Source organism: Pan paniscus, chromosome 1 (genome assembly GCF_029289425.2).
Source record: "Pan paniscus chromosome 1, NHGRI_mPanPan1-v2.0_pri, whole genome shotgun sequence".
Lineage (NCBI taxonomy): Eukaryota > Metazoa > Chordata > Mammalia > Primates > Hominidae > Pan > Pan paniscus.
Window position 1 is genome coordinate 183,371,406 of NC_073249.2, and position 16,958 is coordinate 183,388,363.

The 16,958-nt window shown below is 53.7% G+C and overlaps 1 protein-coding gene across 3 annotated transcripts in view; it reads right to left on the reverse strand.

The window, feature by feature from the left end:
* The window catches only part of SZT2 (SZT2 subunit of KICSTOR complex), a 61,272-nt gene that overhangs the window by 12,522 nt on the left and 31,792 nt on the right, over positions 1–16,958 (reverse strand). For 2 of the 3 annotated variants that reach the window (XM_003812838.5, XM_063608225.1), the window contains 35 exons: positions 16,754–16,896; positions 16,347–16,499; positions 16,091–16,205; positions 15,658–15,875; positions 14,208–14,423; positions 13,778–13,856; positions 13,433–13,527; positions 12,998–13,166; positions 12,691–12,805; positions 12,489–12,602; positions 12,102–12,272; positions 11,831–11,925; positions 11,461–11,584; positions 11,195–11,359; positions 10,906–11,110; positions 10,522–10,637; positions 10,154–10,400; positions 8,807–8,948; positions 8,549–8,641; positions 8,263–8,341; positions 7,867–8,160; positions 7,566–7,707; positions 7,284–7,391; positions 7,133–7,196; positions 6,755–6,940; positions 6,217–6,384; positions 6,052–6,139; positions 5,857–5,928; positions 5,466–5,667; positions 4,169–4,268; positions 3,325–3,454; positions 1,308–1,460; positions 1,123–1,225; positions 931–1,036; positions 729–840 (listed from right to left, as the gene is read on the reverse strand). In XM_003812838.5, the coding sequence (XP_003812886.4) occupies positions 729–840; positions 931–1,036; positions 1,123–1,225; positions 1,308–1,460; positions 3,325–3,454; positions 4,169–4,268; positions 5,466–5,667; positions 5,857–5,928; positions 6,052–6,139; positions 6,217–6,384; positions 6,755–6,940; positions 7,133–7,196; positions 7,284–7,391; positions 7,566–7,707; positions 7,867–8,160; positions 8,263–8,341; positions 8,549–8,641; positions 8,807–8,948; positions 10,154–10,400; positions 10,522–10,637; positions 10,906–11,110; positions 11,195–11,359; positions 11,461–11,584; positions 11,831–11,925; positions 12,102–12,272; positions 12,489–12,602; positions 12,691–12,805; positions 12,998–13,166; positions 13,433–13,527; positions 13,778–13,856; positions 14,208–14,423; positions 15,658–15,875; positions 16,091–16,205; positions 16,347–16,499; positions 16,754–16,896 (4,882 nt within the window). Of the gene's footprint in view, positions 1–728; positions 841–930; positions 1,037–1,122; positions 1,226–1,307; positions 1,461–3,324; positions 3,455–4,168; positions 4,269–5,465; positions 5,668–5,856; positions 5,929–6,051; positions 6,140–6,216; positions 6,385–6,754; positions 6,941–7,132; positions 7,197–7,283; positions 7,392–7,565; positions 7,708–7,866; positions 8,161–8,262; positions 8,342–8,548; positions 8,642–8,806; positions 8,949–10,153; positions 10,401–10,521; positions 10,638–10,905; positions 11,111–11,194; positions 11,360–11,460; positions 11,585–11,830; positions 11,926–12,101; positions 12,273–12,488; positions 12,603–12,690; positions 12,806–12,997; positions 13,167–13,432; positions 13,528–13,777; positions 13,857–14,207; positions 14,424–15,657; positions 15,876–16,090; positions 16,206–16,346; positions 16,500–16,753; positions 16,897–16,958 lie in introns of those variants that run through there. The other variant, XM_063608226.1, reaches the window with a different exon arrangement.

Sequence of the window (16,958 nt, forward strand, 5' to 3'; positions counted from 1 at the left end):
TATCATGCCAAACTCAAAGAATCCCCTGTATACTAGAGGCAGTGTTAGGAGTGCTGGCTCTGGAGGTAGCCAGCACTAGGTTCCAATTCTGCCAAACTACTCGTTATGTGACTATGGACACTTGAGTTTTACTCTCAAAACCTCTGTGCCTTCATCCATAAAATGAGAATTATAATAGCATCGCCCTCATAGGTTTGTTGCAAGAATTACACTAGAAGTTATTTAACAGTCTCAGCCCAAGACCAGCACGTTAATTGAGCTATAAATATTAGCTGGAAAATCCAGTTACCTACTGGACACCTGGGGCAAAATATATCCCGAATAACCATCCTCTTCACCCCGAACCCAGTCTCGTATCAGGCCGGTGGCACCACCAGTTCTCCAGCCACCCCAGCTCCCCTTCCCCAAGCTGTGCCTCAGTCAACTGCAGTCCTAACCCTGAACATGGCAGAAGCCAGTCCCTTCCCATGCAGCTCCTGCTTGAGGAAAGCCCCGAGCACAGCAGGAACTAGAGGAGGGACCCAGGGCAGAGTAATAGGAGGTTCTAAGAGAAGTCCCAGAGGGTCTGGAGCCTCCAGCTAGTATTTATGGCTCACTTAACATGTGCCAGGTCTTGGGCTGAGACTGTTACATAACTTCTAGTGTAATGCTTGCAAAGTTCTAAGAGAAGTCCCAGAGGATTCTGGAGCCTCATGTGGCGACTCCCCTACCCCCTCCTCAGACCTTACCTGCCTGCCCAACACCATGGACCAGCAGCTGGATATGTCTGTCCACTTGGCCCACAGGACGAGCAGCATCTGAACTGCGGCTAGAGGCCATGTCTAAGGGAGAACGAGGACCCTACAGGGAAAACTGTGGTCAGGGCCCCGGTTCCAGAGAGCAAAGTGCAAGAGGAACACAGGGGCATCAGAGAGTGGGAGTGATACATGCCGAGGCTTCCTCAGAGTAGATGGGCTCTTGGCTTCGGGACAGAGCGAGGGAAGGGGGCAGCGCATCCCCTTTCCATGGCCGGTCATTGCAGGATGTCTCTAGGAGCCTGGGAAAGAGCAGCATGTCTTTGGACATGCCTCCTCCCAGGCCATCCTTAATTCATGCCCTACCCACCTTCCAAGGGCCACATACCGAAGATAGTACACAGCCTTTGTTGCTCGCTCCTGGTAAACAAACATGTTTTTCCGGTTCACCACAGAGAAGGCATTGAGCACAGAGCGCAGGGCCTGGATGGCTGGGGGAATAACATGGGCTCAGGAAACTGCCTTTTCCAGATCCTTCCAATGCTCTCCTGCCCTCTCATGCCAATCACATACCCCGAGAGACCCCCATGCTGGGCCCCATTTTGAGGCGTGAATGGACTCGGATCACAGTTCCCCACACAACGTCACAGGAGAAATGGCCAGGGACAAACTGCATTGTGGCTGCCAGGTACCCTCGGGGCGCACAGCTCTCATCAGCAGCATAATCTGGGTGAGGGGGAGCAGGGATTAGAAATGGGACACACCACCCTCTGCCCTCCACAGACTTCTCACCTGGGAACTGGCCTACTTGTCCTCACTCCTCCAGACTCATCCCTGACTATTGCAGAGAAATGATGATCATTCTGGGTAACACGACAGGGCCAGGCAGATACATGCCCTTAGGAACACAGGTCATATAGCACAAAGGCTTCCAGAACTATCTCAAGGAGACTTAGAGAAGGAGCTAATGAGAGGTATCAAGGCAGGCAAAGCATGAGGAAATCCTCAAGATCATGTCAAGAGATTCTGACCCTGTCATAATATATGTCAGTAGCACTCTAACACTATGTCCTCCAGGGAGTTGCAACAGTAACCTCATTAAAACCAAAAGGGTATGGCTGCTTATGCACACCAGCTGCAGAGGAGGGATAAACTTTGTCCTGGGCTTTGGAAGACAGAAACGCCAATAAACCCAAAGGGTAGTGTGGCAGTACACAGGAGCCCATGGCTGCAGTACACAGGAGCCCATGGCCACAGTACAATGCCTCCTTCGACCCTTTTCAGGTTTCCAGGGAGCCTTCCGGTGAATCAAAGTGGCAGTTTTCTCAGAGAAGCTGCTGTCAAGTGTGAACAGCACACAGGCTACCCAGGAGGCTGAAGTTTCTGTGTAAAGGCAGAGGCTCTGGAATGGAATGCTGGTTGCTAAGGGTTTCAGGGAAAAATTCTGGAGAGACTAAAATGAGGAAGGGCTGTGTCTGGGTTCTGACTGGTCTTACATCTCAGGCTGCTGGAAGTCATTTTGAAGTAAAATTGTTCACCTGTCCTAGCTCATCTTCAATTTGCAGAAGATGCCTTTGAAACCATGGGAGTCCACTAACTATGGGGACTCTGCTTCGATATGGAGGAGATCCCAGGATGTGCTGAGAGATGCATTCTCCTGGAGATATCAGAAACGTTTGTCTACAGACTTGCTGAGAATGTTAAAAATAAGGAGTGGTCTGATTTTACTTTTAAACCAGAGGAGAACTGCAAAGGAATGTTATGGTTCAGCTTTTCCTCTATCCGTCTGGGTGAGAGGTCATCAGGAATAAGAGAAGGGAGAAGTGTCGAGACTTCAGTTACCATCTTGAGTGGATTATCATGTTCCCTTACCATGACTAGAAATCCCAAAGCAGTCCTGTGGCTGCCTGTCTGGAAGAACAGCCAATCAGAAGGCAATTCTACTGGCCTTCAGGCTCCTCCCCTCTGGATTTCTCTTACTTGGGAACTGGCCTGCTTGTTCTCACTCCCCCAAACTCCTCATTCCTGACTATTTCCCTGCCAGGGAAAGACGGTCATTCTGGTTAACAAGACAGGGCCAGGCAGAAGCAGACTCTTAGGAAGACAGATCATGGCCTGGTGCCCCTTCAGTGATCTCTCCTCTTCTGTATTCTTCAACCTCTCCCCCTCCCCTGGCTCTTTCCCTATAGAATATAAACAAGCTCAAGTCTCTACTTTATTTTAAAGCTCCTTCCTTGCCCCCATCTTCCTTTAGTTACTGCCGTATCTATTTTCTCTGTCTCTTCACTGCCAAGCTACTTGTAAGAGTAGTTATTCTCTGCCCCACCTATCACCCTCTTTCACTTTTCATTTCATCTGCTTTCTATTCCCATCTCTCTACTGAAATTACTTCCATGAAAATCACTGATGAACTCGCAGCAGCAGCCAAGTCCAGTGATCCTTTCCTGTCCTATCCTCCTTGCTCTCTCTCTAGTACTTGGCACTGATGACCAAGTAATGAGGACTCTGCCCTCAGCTTTCACTAGAGTATTCGGTAAAAGAAAGGGCGGCAGCACTGCCTTGTGAGGGAGGCTCCTGGGTGGGATCTCACCATCACTGGGCAGTGGTGCCCGCTGACGGGAGTGGAAGGGAGTCTCACTGCGCCACAGATCTTCTTCACTCTCGGCCACCAGAAGAGAGTTACACACGTGGCTGTCATGAAGGTCTTGAAGAAGCAGTCGCTGGGAGAAGGAGCATGAGGTCAGGGAACTGAAATACCTCCTCCTAAGTGGGTGGTGGTGGTCAGGGGTGATCAAATGCCAGAGAGAATGACCACTATCACTGGGGATTGGAGGTCAACAAGAATATCAGTCATCACAGAGAGGTCAAAGCTCAGGCCTCTGAGAGTGATTCTCAGTCAGGAACACTTGCCCCTTTGGTGCCAGAATCTGTTCACCATCCGTCGAGTCTCAGCTTAAAAATCACTTCCTCTAAGAAGCTTTCCCTGATACTTCAGATGGTCAGATCCCTGTTACATGCTTTCATAGCAGCTTCTACTGTTCCTTTTAGGATTCTTCACAATTGTAATTGAAGTAAGTTGTGTAATTCAGTTGTTCAACTGTCCCCCATTCTACACAAGCTCCACAGAGTTACAGCGTCCCTCTGTCTGGGTCACTAGTATATCACTAATGCTAGCACAGTGCAATGAGAGGGAGTATCTCATGGTTACTGGGATGGTATGAGAGAGTAACCCACTGTTACTGGGGGTGGGTTGTGGAGCACTCCCAAGGCTGTAGGGAGCTGGGGGAGAAACAGCATCCTACTAACTGGGGAAGTCAAAGACTTTCCATAATTATTGATTCTGAAATGGACCAATAGCCTCTGAAAATCAAGTTCTTAGAAATTTGGTTCTCATCTGCTCTGTGTGTCCGGGTCTGGAGAGTCCTGCCCCTTACCTGGTTGACCTCCCTGCAGATCTCCCCAACTCGCCTCACCAGGAGCTGCTGCAGGTGGCGACACTCAGTGCCCGGCCCCCCATCCTCCCGAATCAGGCTCCTGGGAAGGAAGGATAATCTGACCAGAACTGCAGTGGGGAGGAGTTATATGTAATGGTATGATATGTATATGACATAACTGCAGTTATACGTATCACGAGGGGGAGAGAAAGTCATGGAGGTGGGGCCAAGAGAAACCATGAAAAGTGAGCAGGCTTGGACAGAGGTAAACCTGGTGGGAAATGGAAGAGATGGAATTCTCAAGAGCAGTTCTGGATGCCGAGGCTCCACGCTTGCTTCACCAGCTCCCATACGGGCACCACACTGAGGCTCCTTTATGCTGTGCACCTCTTCTTTCTTCTCAAGTCTTCTTCAGAATGGTGGTCTTCCTTTCTTCTCAGCCCCACCTTACCCTGCATATGCCACCCACCCCTGAGATGAGAGCAGTAGTGAACTGATGCCTATGCAGGAATCCTGGCTCTGTCACTTACTATGGCCTTGGGCAAGTATTTAACTGGCCTGTGCTTCAGTTTCTTCACCCATATGATAAGGACATTAATACGCCGTAGGGTTATGTAGATAAATGAGTGGATTCATGTAAGCGCCAGAACAGTGCCTACCACATAGTATGCACTTGATAAATATTAGCTATTATGCCTTATTATTTTTTGAGACAGTGTCTTACTCTGTCGCCCCAGCTGGAGTGCAGTGGCACAATCTCATTCACTGCAATCTCCACCTCCCAGGTTCAAGATTCTTCTGCCTCAGCCTCCCAATTAGCTGGGACTACAGGCGCCTGCCACCACGCCCAACTAATTTTTGTATTTTTAATGGAGACGGGGTTTCACCATGTTGGCCAGGCTGGTATCGAACTCCCAACCTCAAGTGATCCGCCTGTCTCGGCCTCCCAAAGTGCTGGGATTATGGGCATGAGCTACCACGCCCAGCCTTATTATGCTTTATTTTTATACACGAACTTCTAAAGCTGCTCTGATCCTTAGATGTTGTTAATGCTCAGCGAGAAGCCAAAATCCCCATCAGCTTTTCGACTCTCATCTATAAGACAGTTGAATGTGATGTGCTTAGCTGTAAGATGTGGGAAGTGATCGGGAGCCACCAACCTAAGAATACAAGTTGGATCTCTACCCAAGCTCTCAGTCCCAAGTCTTACTTCTAACAACACTGGAGAGAGGTACTGTGGGAGCAGAGAGAAGAGGTTAATGGGAGCATGAGGGTGCAGGCCCTGGCTTCTACTTACCGTGCATGTGCATACACTTCCACACGGTCCTGCAGGACCCGGACAATGAGCCAGAAGTCGGGCAGGCAGGGCCCAGGGAGGCCTGAGAGTGAAGGCTGTGGAGGTGCTGGCCCAGGTGGAGTCCGCAATGTGAAGGGGGCCTTCTCACCAAGGGTGTCATTGGGACCCTCACTGTCTGAGCCACTGCTGCCACCATCATAACCTGTGTCAGACGCATTGAAGGTCAATCCCATCCGAAGCTGGGCCTGACTCATCTGATCCTCCAGGTGCATCTGGCTTGATGCACTTCAGATTAGTCCCTTCTGATGTCTCCTGCCCAGACCTTTCCCAGTACAGCCCTAAGCCCACCTCCCATCAGCTTAGAGTCCTTCACCCCGTCCCCCCAGCTTACCTAGGTGGTCTGAGTCCACACTGCCCTGACTGGACATGAGACTTAATCCCCGGCTGGGCCCAGGCTGACTCCCTGGATAGAGAAGGAAAATGCCTGGAGCCTCTCTCAATCCTGTCTAGGGCCTCCCTCCAAAAATGGAAGCATGGTCAGGGATCTGGTCCTGGCCTCCAGACTGCTGCCCAAGTCCTCTCTTACCTCCCTGTGGCACGCTGGGCAGGCTGATGAGGGGGACACCCTCAGAATCCTCTGGGGACCCAGGTGCTTGGGGGCTGGCTGTCAGGGTCTGAGGAATAGGAAGTCAGGACTGAGGTATAGGCCCCACACACCCACCACCCCCCTCCATTCCCAGGTGAGACTCACCTCCCCTTCGATGCCTTCAGCCCTGTCCTCATGACTGTGCCAAGCCCAGGCCGCTGAAGAAGGCTCCCCATGGGACCCACCTGGCTGTTGGCCAGCTGCCACAAAGAAGAAGCCACTGTCAGGGTCTTCAAGAAGAACATGGCCAGGGAGATGGAGGCGGCGGAACTCCTAGAGAGCAGGAGCCAAGATCACAGTTTAGGCAGGGCAGTCCTCCCTACACATGGTGAGCTACACTTCCTCATGAGACGCTCCTAACTACCTGGTAAAGCAGATGCTGGCATCCCCACTGCTGAGGTAAGAAAAGATTCAGTGACTTGCCTAAGGTTCAACAGGAGCAGTGACCAGGTTGGGAGCTGGGTTTCTTTCCAGTGAGTTGGGCTGCCAAGCACAGGGGTTAGGGCAGATGATGTGGTGAGCAGGGAGACAGGAGGGATAACTCTATGAGTTCGAACTAACAGACGGCCTTCCAGTCCTGTGCCTGGGGCCCAGGGAAGGACGGGCCCCAAGGTGACCCTGCAGTGTTCGGAGGGCAACTTACCTCCTTGAATTGTGTGAGGGAACGCTCTGGCCCAAATACAAAACTCAGTGGCAGAGTTTGGCGAAGGCAGGTGGAGCGTCCAGGAGAACTATGGATATGGGCAGCTGCGCGGTGCAGGGCAGGACTCTGTGGGATGCCCCCTCTTCGGAGTGCCCCCACCATCTCATCTTCCAACAACCAGTGGATCTACAGTTAGACAGCAAGTGACAAAGGGCATCTCCCTTGCTTCCTTGGGCATCCCCTTACTCCCGGACTAGAAGATAATTTGCCTCACAGACTGAGAGAGGCCTCACTTCTATCCCAGAACAAAGGGGGTACCTTATCTCACTCATACGATGGAAAGGGAATCAATTACAGTGTTGGGGGTGGGGGGCTCACCTCATTCATGGTGGTCTCAATAGCCAGTCTGTGGGGCGTGGCCAAATTGGACAGTCCTGGGTGCCTAATTGGAAGAAAGGTTTAGATATTGGTTTCCAGAAAATGAAATTGAAAAGCAGTAATGAACTCTGACAGGGAGATAAGGAAGTACCTCTCCTCTTCTGGGGGTGGCAGTGGGGGCCCGAGGCCATCATCTGACCTTAAAGATGATGGCTGCCCTGGGGATCGTGGGAATGAAGCACTGCTTTCAGATGTTGACCTGAACAGGGTGGGAACAAGTCAAAGGTCAGGAGTTACTATCCTACCAGGGCCTCCTCCTTACTTCATTCTTGGACTCCTCAAGGTGTCCTTAGTCCTCAAATGCTCTAGATTCGCTTAGTGGTCCCCCTACCCTAAAAAGGTCCCAAACCCCCCACCAAACTTGCTGCCACACCGGTGGTGCTGAGGGTCCGAGGCCGTGGGGAGCTCCACTTCCAGGGGCAAAGTCAGCATGAAGACATCCAGAGTCACACTGAGGTCCCTCAAGGGAACTCGGCCTCCAACTGGGGGGCCCTCCAGACTGGAAAGCACCTGGCCTGGGAGAGGGGGAAAGTTAGCAGTTGCTGAGGGCTCTAAGACAAGCACAGATTCCAAGATCTATGTGTTAAAAGACATAACCCTAGGCTCCCCTCCACTCCCACTTAGGCAGGCTGTTCCAGGACCTTTGGCTTTCCCTCAGGCTGCCTCAAACTCACCCAGGCAGGTAGGCAGGCTGCACACAGGTACTGAGCTGTGCTGCCCACGTAGCCGCACGGAGCACGTGAGGTGCAGGAAGAGCGGTGGCAGGTCATGAAGGAAGCTCTCAGGCCCAGTGGGTGAGTCGCCCCCCAAGATACTGAAGGAGTCTTCATCAGGATTCACAGTGTCTACATCTGACAGCGAGGCAGAGTCTAGCCCAGCAGGCCCCAGGTCTGATTCACGGCTCTCCCGGTATTCTACCTCTAGCTCTGGGTCACTCTCAGTGACCACACAGCAGGCAGATGTGTCTCCTAGTAGTGCATGTCACATGGTCAATGAGAGAGGCTGGCAGTGGAACCCTTGAATCTCGGCGTGAAGCAGCCTTCCCCACCTTGACTCACTTGCCCACATACCTTCTTCTCCCATAAGCTCAGCCTCTGAAAACTCCAGGTCACTGATTTTTCTGTCTACTGTGTCCCGAGGCCCCTCATCCTAGGCAAAAGAATGAAGCAAGATGATGAGGCAAGAATCCCACTTGCCTCATCCTAGGCAAGTGGGATTACACTTGTCTTGCCTTAGACAGCTTGATCTAAGGCAAGACAAGAGCCACATCCAGGCCTCAGGGAACCAAGACTCAAGAGGGTCTGGGTGGGCCTCTGGGTTGAGGGCACGAGAGAGGTAAGGAAGAGAGCCACTCACTTCTCGCCTGCTGGATGGAAGGCAATAGAAGAAGTAGTGGGGATTGGAAGGCACTGTGCGGAAGTGGAGACGACTGATCTCTAGGAACTTCTCCTGTTGTGGGGTTTAGAGGGAGGTTAGAATGTCAGTCACCCCTCAACAGGATACTACTCCCTACCCTAGAGCAGGACACATGCATACCCCCCGCCCAGGAGAGAATCCTGTCCCTCTGCACAGACAGGACTCTACACCTCTTCTACCCTCACCCAAGCTTCCCACCTGGATGACGCTATGAAGGGCACCATGGGCCTCTCCTCTGAGCTGGCAGACATCTGTCAGAGAGATCTCTGGCCCAGGGTCTGGAATGCCAGGGACACGGGTGCTCTGAAACTCAGGCTCGCTTAGGTCCTCGGTCTCTATGCTGAATGATTGGGGTAAGGATGTTGAAGTGTTAAGAACCATCAAGCTCTGAAGTAGCCTGCCTCTCAACTGGGGAGGAGCACAGGAAGCCTTTTTGTCCACAGGAAGAGTACTTAGCGTAATGGCATGGGTGGTAAAAGAGGCAAAGAGAACCAACCTACACATTTTGGCTTTAACCTCCATATTTCTTTTTCTTTTTTCTTTCCTTTTTTTTGGGACAGAGTCTTACTCTGTTGCTGAGGTAGGAGTGCAGTGGCACCATCACCACTTGCCTTCTGAGGAGCTGGGACCACAGGCATATGCCACCACGCCCAGCTAATTTTTAAATTCTTTTGTAGAAACAAGGTCTCCCCTGGTTGCTCAGGCTGGTCTTGAACTCCTGGGCTCAAGTGATCCTCCCGCCTCAGCCTCCCAAAGTGTTGGGATTACAGGAGTGAGTGACTGCACCCAGCCTTAACTTTCACATTTCTTGATGGATGGGGATTTCTATGAAACAGAGTAGCGATAACTCCCAGTTTTCTGACTTGGATCACTAGATTGAGGGTGGTATTTTTCACCATGAATGAAGAAAAATCAAGGGTTAGTGGGAAGAAAATGCATTCATTTGGGGGGCACAAAAAGTGAGTATCTAGAGCTCCAGAGAAAGAACCGGAGCGGAGTTCCAATCTAGGAGTCATCAGCATATCCATCCTTCTAGTTCTTCTGTTTCCCCAACGCTAACACACTGCAGATGCTAGACCCATAGCTGTCTGCCTGCTTGCCTTTCTCCTTCTCTCCTCCCCTTCCTCCCTTCAACAGGGACCTGCTGAGCCCCTAAGGTGAGCTGGGGACTTAGCAGTGAGCAAAATACAGTTTTGGCCCCCATGAAATTCACAGATTGGTTGGGGAGATTCCTACTATTGTGTGGATGTCCTTAGAACAAGTCTCTACGTTCACGGTTAGCACCAGGGGACTCCCTATCCCTGACTCAGCTCATCACTCAACACCAAAGCAGGGGAGATGGGGAGAGCCTGGGAGGGAGACTGCTGCCTGTGCCAAATTGGTGAGGAAGGCTGCATGGGAGTCAGTGAGCCGGCGACAAAGCACTACTGCTTCTCAGGTGCTTAGATACTACCTTGCACAGTCATTCCCCTGGACTGGAAGGTCCTTGTTTATAGGGACTTGGTCTGTGTACCCCCTTATCCATCATTCAAGTATAATCCTAACCTGGATTCAGAAGCTAGGATAGCTCGTTCCCGAGGCTCAGCACCCTCCTCCATGCTGCTGCTGAAGGGCCCAGGGCTGAGAGGACCAGGACTTGGGGGTGCATGAGGCAAACCCCAAGTGTGGCCACACAATGCAAGGAGAAATGGGGTGATGTCTATTTCTTGTAGTAGCTCCTCACAGGCATCTACCGCTGTCAGCAGATCCTGGGAGGTCACACTCTGTGCTTGCTGCAAGCTGCGGAATAGCCCTGATGGAAGTGGAAGGGGCCATAAGGCTCGAGCTCTGGAATGGCCTCTCCAGTCCCCACCCTGTAATCCCTGTATCTCCCGCAGGGCCCCACTCCTCCCTCCCACGGCCCTCCTGCTCACCACGGACATAGCACCGCTGTGCATGCTCCTGCAGCAGGGCACAGTGGTTAGCTGCCTCCTTGTACCGGGGTTCCATCCAGGCTGAGGATGGGGAGGGGTGGTCGAGGAACTGAGTCCTAGGAAAGGAAGGGAAAATGGAACTTGACCAACTCCCTTAAGTGATACCTCACACTCATTAGCCATCCACACTCCAATGGATCATCTATAGACACATATCAAGTGTATTCATGGCCTAGCAAGTTCAAGGGTTTGCTGAGGGAAATCAAGCAAGGAGCCAGCAGGATATGGCAGCAACTTACCTGCCCACGCCTATTAGTGTGTACTTATTTCTTGGCTGGGAGCCATGGCCCGGTGAGGACATAAGTCAACACTGAAGGCACTCACCGGAAGATGAGGTCTCGGGGCGCCTGAGGGGGCTGCATGCCAACCATTTGTTCCCTCAGCGCTTCCAGTGAACAGCTGTAGATGTAGACAGGACACCGGGTCCGGGGCCCATCCGCACTCTCTGTCTGGGAAGCCTGACGCCCAGCGTAAGCCTGTAAGTCTCGACGGAATGGTGGGCTTAGCTCTCCTTGATTCTGGGCATTGTCTGTGAAGAAAAGGTGTCACGTGGTCTTCCAGCTCTATCTGTTTCCCACTCCCACTCCTGCCCACCTTGAGTCGGCAGCCTTACCACTAGCCAGGGTCACACTGAGGACAGGGACGTGGGACTTTGTAGCTTTGATCCCAGTTCCTCCTAGATCTTTCAGACTGGGAGCCCCACTCCAATCCCCAAACTTAGGCTTTGTCTCCTCTTGAGGGGGTCCCTCCAGGCCACAGGCAGCCAGACGCTGGACATCTGAAGAGGATCAGACATAAATCAGAGCTGCCTGGTGGGCCAGTGAGGGAGCTCAGGGGTTTGTATCTGAGGGGGTTCGTGAGGAGGTCAGCAGCTGGCACCTGAGAAGGTAGCTGGGAGAAAAGTCAGAAACACATGCTGGGGGTTCACAAGCCTTGCATAGCAGCGCCACTGAGGGGGCTGGGCAGAGATGAGAGGCTTGAGAGTTTCAGGAAGACCTACACTCTGTAAGAGAAAAACAGAAATTAGAGCAATCTATAAGGGAATGTCCAACCCCTGTTCCCCTCCTCCACCCTAGAGCTGACTCATCTTAGGTATAGCTTGAAAGATCCAGGACAATGGAAAATGACGGCATTGTGTCATTGGCAGATGCCATTTAGTCTCAAGGGCGGTAGAAGGTTGGGGCCTGAAGATGTGGTGCTGGAAGGAGGTCAGTGTGACAAGGGCTCAGGGAGAAGAATCGGTGCTGACCAGGGAAGTAAAAGTGGAGTCTCCTGTGGCCTGGGTGCTGCCGACTGCTTGCTCCTTCGGGATCTCATGAACCCCCAGCAGTGGCCCCTCGGCACCTACAATGGGGGTAGAGATGGGTGAAAGAGGGCAGGGCCAGCAGAGAGGCGGGACTCTGGGTTGAAGAAAGGGGGAGGAAGGGGAAAGCCAAAACTCAAAGACAGAAATCACCCTGTGAGGGTGGGGGAAAAGGGCTGGGCCAGGGTCTGGTGTCAGGAGGATGTGGGGAACTCACCTGGAACGTGGCAGGTCCGCCGCAGCACCTCACTCAAGAAGGCAGCCTGGTCAACGGGGGTCAGTGGGATCTCCCGGTCACTCAGCTCCTGCCCCAGGCAGCTGTGCAGCAGGCACAGCACCATGTCGTTGGCGGGACAGGACCCCTCGGCGAAAGGGACACCCTCTGGCTCTGCCCGACACACACTCTGCTCAGCACCAAGAGCCTCCTGCTGCCCGGTGCCCCCGGCTCAGCCCTGACCAGCTGGCCCCTCCTTCAGCCTCATGGGCTCCTCCTGCCCCCACCACTCATCTGCTCACTTGCTGACCCATCTGTTTGTTATTTTCTAATACTTCCAGGCTTGCTGGCCCTTTAGGTGTGGGGTGAAAGGGTACCAGGTTCACCTACCTCTGGCAAGCAAGAGGAAGCACATCTGGAGCTGCTGGCACTGTGGCAGCAATCCCATTAGGTCAAAATGGAAAGGGATCTCATGGACGCAGGTGTCTCCTCCCTGATCCACTCCTACGAGGGAGGAAGGACAGGACACAGTGAGACGCAGATTACCCTACCCACTCCCCTGCTCCACCAGTGGGCCGCCTGCCCCACTCACCATCAGAGACCCTCGGCTCTGGGGGCAGAGGACCCCATTCCTTGCTCTGGCACAGCTGTATCAGGTATTCAAAGCTCAGCATGGAGCCTATGCAGGCAGCATCCCGTGGGTGGAGCTACAGGAAGAACATCAGAGGTCAGGAGTCAACCCCTCTTAGCCCAGGATACCCTGGGTTCCAGCTCTTCAGGAAGCTTCAACAGTCCCAGCCATTCAGAGGGACCAGGAAGCCCACAGACTGCAGTACTCCAAAAGAGATGGCACCCCAATCCAGTGAGAGAGGTGCGGGTACTGTTCTGAGGACACTCACAGCTTGCGGGATCTCAGAATACGTCAGGTCCTGGAGGTGCTTCCAGCTTCCAGGGCCAGGTCCCACTCGCCCATACTGTGGCTCCACCCACACCTCAGTGACCAGATTGAGCTCTGAGTCTCCCTCCAGGGCCTCCACTTCCACATCATTGTCATCATCTGTCGAGAAGCTAAAGGAGGAAGGGCTCTGAGTCCAATGCACAGCCTCATGGCAGGGAGTGAACCTCATGGAGGGAAGGAGGCAGGCACAGAGGACAGCCACGAGTCATACAAGGCCTTCCCAGACCAGCGTCTGCCTGATGAAGCATCTAAACACCGCACCCCCTCCCTGACTTTGGGATCAAGATCATCTCAGGATATGGGAGCCAGACCTCTAGGGGATGGTGGGGAGAAGGCTGACTCTGCAGAGGCGGCCCTCACAGATGGCCTGTCTCACCTGTCTTTGGTGGAGGTAGAGTGTGGGGGGAAGAGGATGTACTGGACAACACAGGTGTGCTTCTCTTCAGCTGCAGCCTGCCCTGGTGGTTCATTCTGTGGGCAAAATGGGAGATCTTGGGCAAATCCCAGCCAAGGCAGAGATCTGGCCTGGCCTAGCTCTGGCCCTCAGAATTTCAGTTCCCTCACCAAATTGTCCTATGACTGCAGCCTCAGACCGTGAGCATCCTCTGGCCACAGGGTCCCTGTGAGGCAGTTTCCAGCAGTCCCAACCCAGCTCAGAGGTGAGTGTCCCTGGGATTATGACAGACCTTGGCAGGGAGGTGTCATGGGGGATGGCACGTACCTGAATTGGAAGCTCCAGAACCATGTTGATGATTCCTTCCCCACTGCAGGCGAAGTGGAATCCTTCAGAAAGTCGGACTCTGAAGCCCCATAAAGGCCGGGGCAAGGCCAGGATAAGGGAAGAAGAGACACTGAGACTACAAGCTCTCCCCACATACACCCACCTCCCAGCAGTCCTCAAGGAGCCAAGTCTGCTGCTGGCCCTGCTTAGACTGGCGGTCCCTCAGGGTATAACAAATCCAGTGAGGATGAGAGAGGACAAAACAAATCGGGTGATGGGAGGAGACAGGGAGGGCAGCAGCAGATGCTGCTCTATACTTCAGACTGGGAATTAGAGAGGAGAAGTGTGTGCTATAGGCTTTTTGCTGGTGTCCCAGTCTACACTTGCTCTCTCCTTGCCCCGAGTGACCTGGCAGGCTTGGATGACATACTCAGTGAGGATGGAGAGGAGCTGGGCAATGGCACTGAGAGGCAGCGCAGGGGCCAGTCCTGACGGGACACTCCAAAGCCAGCGCTGATGGTAGAGGTAGCGGGACAGTGACGCCAGGCTAGAAGAGGCTGAGCGGCCTGACACCAAGGGCAGTGGACCTGGTGGCTCCAATGTCAGCAAGAAGGGTGCCCGGTAGTCCAAGGGCAGCTTCTCATACCTAGGAAATGGGACAACTCCCCAGCGATCTCTCTCATCCCCGGCTAAGCCACGCCCTTCCACACCTCGGTATTACTCATACCCCGTTAAGCCACACCCTTCCACACCTCTGTACTACTCATATCCCGCTAATCCACGCCCTTCCACACCTCTGTACCACTCACAGCTGGCTAAGCCACGCCCTTCCACACCTCTGTACCACTGATACCCGGCTAAGCCACGCCCTTCCACACCTCTGTACCACTCACAGCTGGCTAAGCCACGCCCTTCCACACCTCTGTACCACTGATACCCGGCTAAGCCACGCCCTTCCACACCTCTGTACCACTGATACCCCGCTAAGCCACGCCCTTCCACACCTCTGTACCACTCATACCCGGCTAAGCCACGCCCTTCCACGCCTCTGTACCACTCATACCCTGCTAAGCCACACCCTTCCACACCTCTGTACCACTCATACCCAGCTAAGCCACGCCCTTCCACGCCTCTGTACCACTCATACCCTGCTAAGCCATGCCCTTCCACATCTCTGTACCACTGATACCCTGCTAAGCCACACCCTTCCACACTCCTTACCACTCATACCCCGCTAAGCCACACCCTTCCACACCTCTGACCTACTCATACCTCGCTAAGCCACGCCCTTCCACACCTCTGTATCACTCATACCCCCCTAAGTCACACCCTTCCACACCTCTGACCTACTCATTCCTCGCTGAGCCATGCCCTTCCACACCTCTGTACCACTCATACCCCGCTAAGCCACGCCCTTCTGCAACTCTGTACCACTCATACCTCACTAGGCCAGACCCTTCCACACCTCTATACTACTCACACCGGGTTAAGCCATGCCCTCCACACCTCTGTACCACTCATACCCCGCTAAGCCACACCCTTCCACACCTCTGTACCACTCATACCCCACTAAGCCACGCCCTTCCACACCTCCGTACCACTCATACCTTGCTAAGCCACGCCCTTCCACACCTCACCCCGCTAAGCCACACCCTTCCACACCTTTGTACCACTCATACCCCACTAAGCCACGCCCTCCACACCTCTATACTACTCACACCAGGTTAAGCCACGCCCTCCACACCTCTATACTACTCACACCGGGCTAAGCCACGCCCTCCACACCTCTATACTACTCACACCGGGCTAAGCCATGCCCTCCACACCTCTGTACCACTCATACCCCGCTAAGCCACGCCCTTCCACACCTCTGTACCAACCTGATGAGCAGTTTGTCCAGTGGCTTATGCAGGACCACAAGGCAGGGCCGGTCAGACAAGGCCTGCTGTGGCCCCAGCACGGGGGGTGACTTGGAGGGAGAGCTGCCCCCACCAGCACCCCCTAGCCCTTTTCGTTTCACCTTGGGCGTTGGCTCCTTGCTTTGTACCCGGTGGGGGAAACGCAGCCGCAGGATCTCTTCCCTCAAGCCTGACACAATCTGAGGGGAAAATGTGGTCACATCCTCTTACTCCCATCTCCTACAGGTCTGGGAGAAGGGGCTCACAGACAAAGTGAGACACAGCCCTCTTCTCCAGGTCTTCCTTGGTCTGGGGGCTCCTCCCTCTATTAGACCTGGCCCTGTGGGGTTTGGGGAGAGGGAGCTATTCTACACCCTAGGGCTCCTTGGTCAGAGTCAGTCAGGGCCCAGCTTACCTTGTGCCGGGCCGGTGCTGGTGTGCCAATGGGAAAACCCAGGCGAAGAACCATGCATGGGGCCTTGGAAATGATACGGACCATGTAGAAGGAATTGGGGGGCTGGTCTGGGGCACTGGGGAGAAATGGGAGTCAGTGAGCAGCCCAAGGTTGGCAGGAAGTAGCAGTGAGGTCTGGGGTTAGAGGGAGACATGGGATGAGGTGGCGGGGGCGGGGGGGGGGGGGGCGGGGGTTGAAGGGACATCACTTTGCCCACCTGGAGAGCAGCTTAACATAAGAATAGCCCTCGACTAGTACGAAGCTGCTCCAGTCCCGCAGCAGAGAGGTCAGGGAGGAGTGGGAGATCCTGCACTGGATAGTGCTGTAGCGCCCATTGCTGCCCGGGGTGTGCAAGTGCTTGGGGATTGGTCTAGGAAGAGGGGTGTGGACTGAGGTTAGACCTCCCAGCCCCAGGCTTGGAGAAAAGGAATAGACTACTATCACTCTCTTCTAGGCCTTGCCTGAGGTTATGGGGACTGAAGAGCAGGGAGGCAAGGAAAAGGCTATAGTTTTCCCTTGGCCACAGTTGGTAAGAGCTCATCTGCTGCTCCCCTTCCCATCATTCCCTATCTCCCTGACCCCGATACTCCACCCCAACTATGGCCCAGCCCTAAGGGCACCCACGTGTCATGCTCCAGGATTAGCACCAGGCGATGCATGTGCAGCCATCGCTGCCAGGAATTTGCATCCATGGATAGCACTGGCTTCCAGTAGGCAGCAAACTGGGCATGGGATGAGTCAGAACCACTGGGCTGGAGGGAGAGCACCTGAGGACAGGAAGGACAGCACTATAGGAGCATTTGCAGAGGACCAGGGTACAAACTCCAAA